The sequence below is a fragment of the Beta vulgaris genome, chromosome 1 (assembly GCF_026745355.1).
Source record: "Beta vulgaris subsp. vulgaris cultivar EL10 chromosome 1, EL10.2, whole genome shotgun sequence".
In the NCBI taxonomy this organism is placed as follows: domain Eukaryota; kingdom Viridiplantae; phylum Streptophyta; class Magnoliopsida; order Caryophyllales; family Amaranthaceae; genus Beta; species Beta vulgaris.
The window spans coordinates 25,647,905-25,651,148 of NC_079202.1; the positions used below are offsets into that span (position 1 = coordinate 25,647,905).

Consider the following 3,244-nt stretch of genomic DNA (forward strand, 5'->3'; position numbering starts at 1 on the left):
TTCTCAGCTTCCTTTCGACTCATCACGTACATCTTTCCCGCAGGCTTACTCTGGTTGGGGTTCTCACTTGCAGGTTTACTATAGTTCCCCTGATTATTCTACTGCCCTCCAAGCTTAGGACCTTGGTTTCCTGACTGGTTGGACCCTGATTTAATCTGATTACCATTCCCTTGACTCTTCTGATATTTACCATGCTTAGAATAGCACTCATACTCCCTATGACCCCTCTTCTGGCAGTAGTTGCAAATCACTAGGTCTCCCTTACAGTCTTTCCTAGGATGGTTTTTGTTACACTTCCTACAATGATAAAATCTGTCAGGTCTACCCTGATTACGGTTATCCTGGTTGTTTCTCCCTTGGAAATTCCCATTGTCATTTCAGTTCCTCTTGAAATTCCCTTGGTTTCCCCCATCATTGAAATCTTTCCTCTCTTCACATACTACCCCATTTTTCTTATCTCTCCTTGACTGTAGACTATAGATATGAGATGCTCTCCCATACACAACATCTAGGGACGTAAAGGTCTCTCCTCCTAATTCCAACTGTATCTCATCAGTTAATCCTTGCTCAAACCTCTGAGCCTTAAGCTCCGCAGTGGCTACAACCTCGGGTGCAAATCTGGACAGGGATATGAATTTATCGTAGTACTCAGAGATGGTACCCATGCTAAGGTTAATGAATTCTTGGGCTTTTTGTTTCCTCATAAAGGCAGGATAAAACTTCTCTCTCAAGGCAATCACAAATGCATCCCAATTGAATTCCACAATAACACTCAATCTAGCTCCACTCTCTCTCTCTCTCCACCATAAGTCAGCATCATCTTTCAGATATAGCACAGCCTGACCCACTCTCATATTTTCATGGCAGTTTACAACCTCAAATAGTTTCTCAAACTCCCTAATCCAATTCTCTAAGACGGTTGGGTCAGATTGGCCCTTATAGTATGGTGGCTTAACCTTAGCTAACCTTTCAAACATTTCCCCAGCAGTCTCAGGACACTTAGCTCTATCCTGAGTCATTTTTTCCGCCAAGAGGCGAATAGCAGCAGCTAGGTCGGTGTTGTTAGCCATTCTACTTCGGGTGCTGAAAGTAATATAACTCTACTTTAGGTTCCAACAAAACTTACATGTCCATCTAAGAAGGCAACATTTGATTTAATAATTAAAGATCACATCAACAAATAATTTCTCAACTAGTTTCAAGTTCACATGAATTGTTCTCAAATAAACATATAATCATCCATGTAAAAATATATTCACATCAACATGTAAGTAGAAACTAGCAAGCAAGAATGTACTCAAATAATGAAATATTAAATAATAAAAATATTCCCATCACGTGTCCAGAATTAATTCTTACTCACTCATATAAATTAAATAATGGCTTTTATTCTTCCATAAAGGGTATTTAATAAAATGAATGTTACTATAATATTATACTTTCATAAAAAAAATGATTCCATAAAAATAATCTATCATTGTTGGTCAACTATCCAACATTATTGTAATACTAATATACTATATATTGTTAATCAGAGACATATAATGATCTAAGGTACTACATTGTTAGTCTTATCCTTAGCTTCCTGGTATTGTTCAGGCACGGATGTCTCATCATCAGTTTCTTCTTCCCCATCCTGATCTAGTCGACATACTTCCTCTGCCGCTTTGATCTTCTAATAGGTAGAGTATCTTCTAGAGGTGATCATGGGCCGGGCCGGGTTCGGGCCGGGCCGCGACCCAAAAAAATTTGCCCATTCGTCGGGCCGGGCCCAAAATTCGGGTAAAATTTTTTTTGTCCAAAAGCCCTCTAATTCGGGCCTAAATTAGCGGGCTTTTGCGGGCCAAAACGGGCCATGCCAAAAAATAGACTAAAAAGTTGTTTTTGGCTTGCCCGAAGCCCAAAAAAATAGGGTCGGGCCCAAAAATTCTGCCCAAAACCCGGCCCAAAAACGTGCCGGGCCGGGCCAAAATGATCACCTCTAGTATCTTCATCTTTCTCAGGTTCAGTATCAGTTTAATACCTGAAACATGCATGATAGATATCTTCTCTAGTGCTGCCTCTAGCATGGTCAAGTTCTATAATGATCTCGTCATCACTAGGCATTCCTAACCTCAAAATTCTACGCATGGTCCATTCTAGGTCGGTATATTCCCTATCATCAATGGGTGCAATGTCTTCATCAATCTCATCGTCATTCAAGACAATGGGGTTATCATAGCTTCCTATTCTGGCAGACATGTTTATGGAGGTACAACAGAAATAGACCATAATATTTTAGTACTCTCCCTAATGCAATCCCAACAAGAAACAATAAGGAGTAAGCACCACATCATATGCATGAAAACATAACACTTAGCAGGCAAGAAAATATAAACAGCTAGCAAGGAAGAAAAATAATAATGCATCATTAGTAGGGAAGACAAATAATAATGATGCTGAACTGACTATTCAATGCAGATATATAATATTTCTATTCTATATGTCCTTCCTATACTAGCCATTCTCACAATACAACAATTTAAACTTTAAAGGCATGAAAAATAATGCAAGCATCCTTTAAAAATAATATTAATGAAATGTCGAACTAAAATTTTCAACTAAAAAAAAAAAAAATTCAAACCTTAAGAAATTCGAAAAAAAAATTCGATTCTTAAAAAAAAATTCGATTTCTTTAACAAAATTTTTTTTTTTTTGATCATTCATTCTTTCCAAAAAAAAACATAATTTCGATTTTTTTTTAAAAGAAAAAAATCGGACCTTATCCTAAAAAAAATTCGGACAACGTTCAATAATAAAACAAAGATTTTGAACTTCCTCTAGAAAATTGTCGATCCTGAAAAAAATAATAATATAATAACATATTCCTATAAGTTTTTCAAAATGAATAAGTAGGAGTAATTATAAGAATTTCTTCAAATAACTAGTAAGCTAGTTAGTTAGGCGCCTATAAGTTTTGAAAATAACCTAAATCTCCCATATACCACTTTGTAACACCCCGATAATTCTCTCTTTTTAGAAATACCTTCATAATATAAAACTTAGAGAATTACTCAGGTATTATCGCCCGTATGATAACGTATCGGCTTATTCAGAATTTTGCAGCGGAAAACATATAACTAAACATTAACCTTTTCTTATAAATAAATAAATAAACAAGTATTTAAAAATCAAAAATCTAAGTGAGTCTTTTTCAAACCAAATTAATAATGTATATTCCTACTAATGCAGAAAAATAAAATAA

General features: G+C 35.8%; 1 protein-coding gene across 1 annotated transcript; it reads right to left on the bottom strand.

The window, feature by feature from the left end:
• Window positions 1-377: 377 nt before the first annotated feature.
• LOC130589916 (uncharacterized) lies at window positions 378-1,070 on the bottom strand. The gene has a single exon (XM_057391548.1). The coding sequence runs from the start codon at window positions 1,068-1,070 to the stop codon at window positions 378-380; it is 693 nt and encodes a 230-aa protein (XP_057247531.1).
• Window positions 1,071-3,244: the final 2,174 nt, after the last annotated feature.

Excerpts from the sequence above, each read along its gene's own strand:
- LOC130589916 (XM_057391548.1), bottom strand. The coding sequence starts at position 1,070 with ATGGCTAACAACACCGACCTAGCTGCTGCTATTCGCCTCTTGGCGGAA.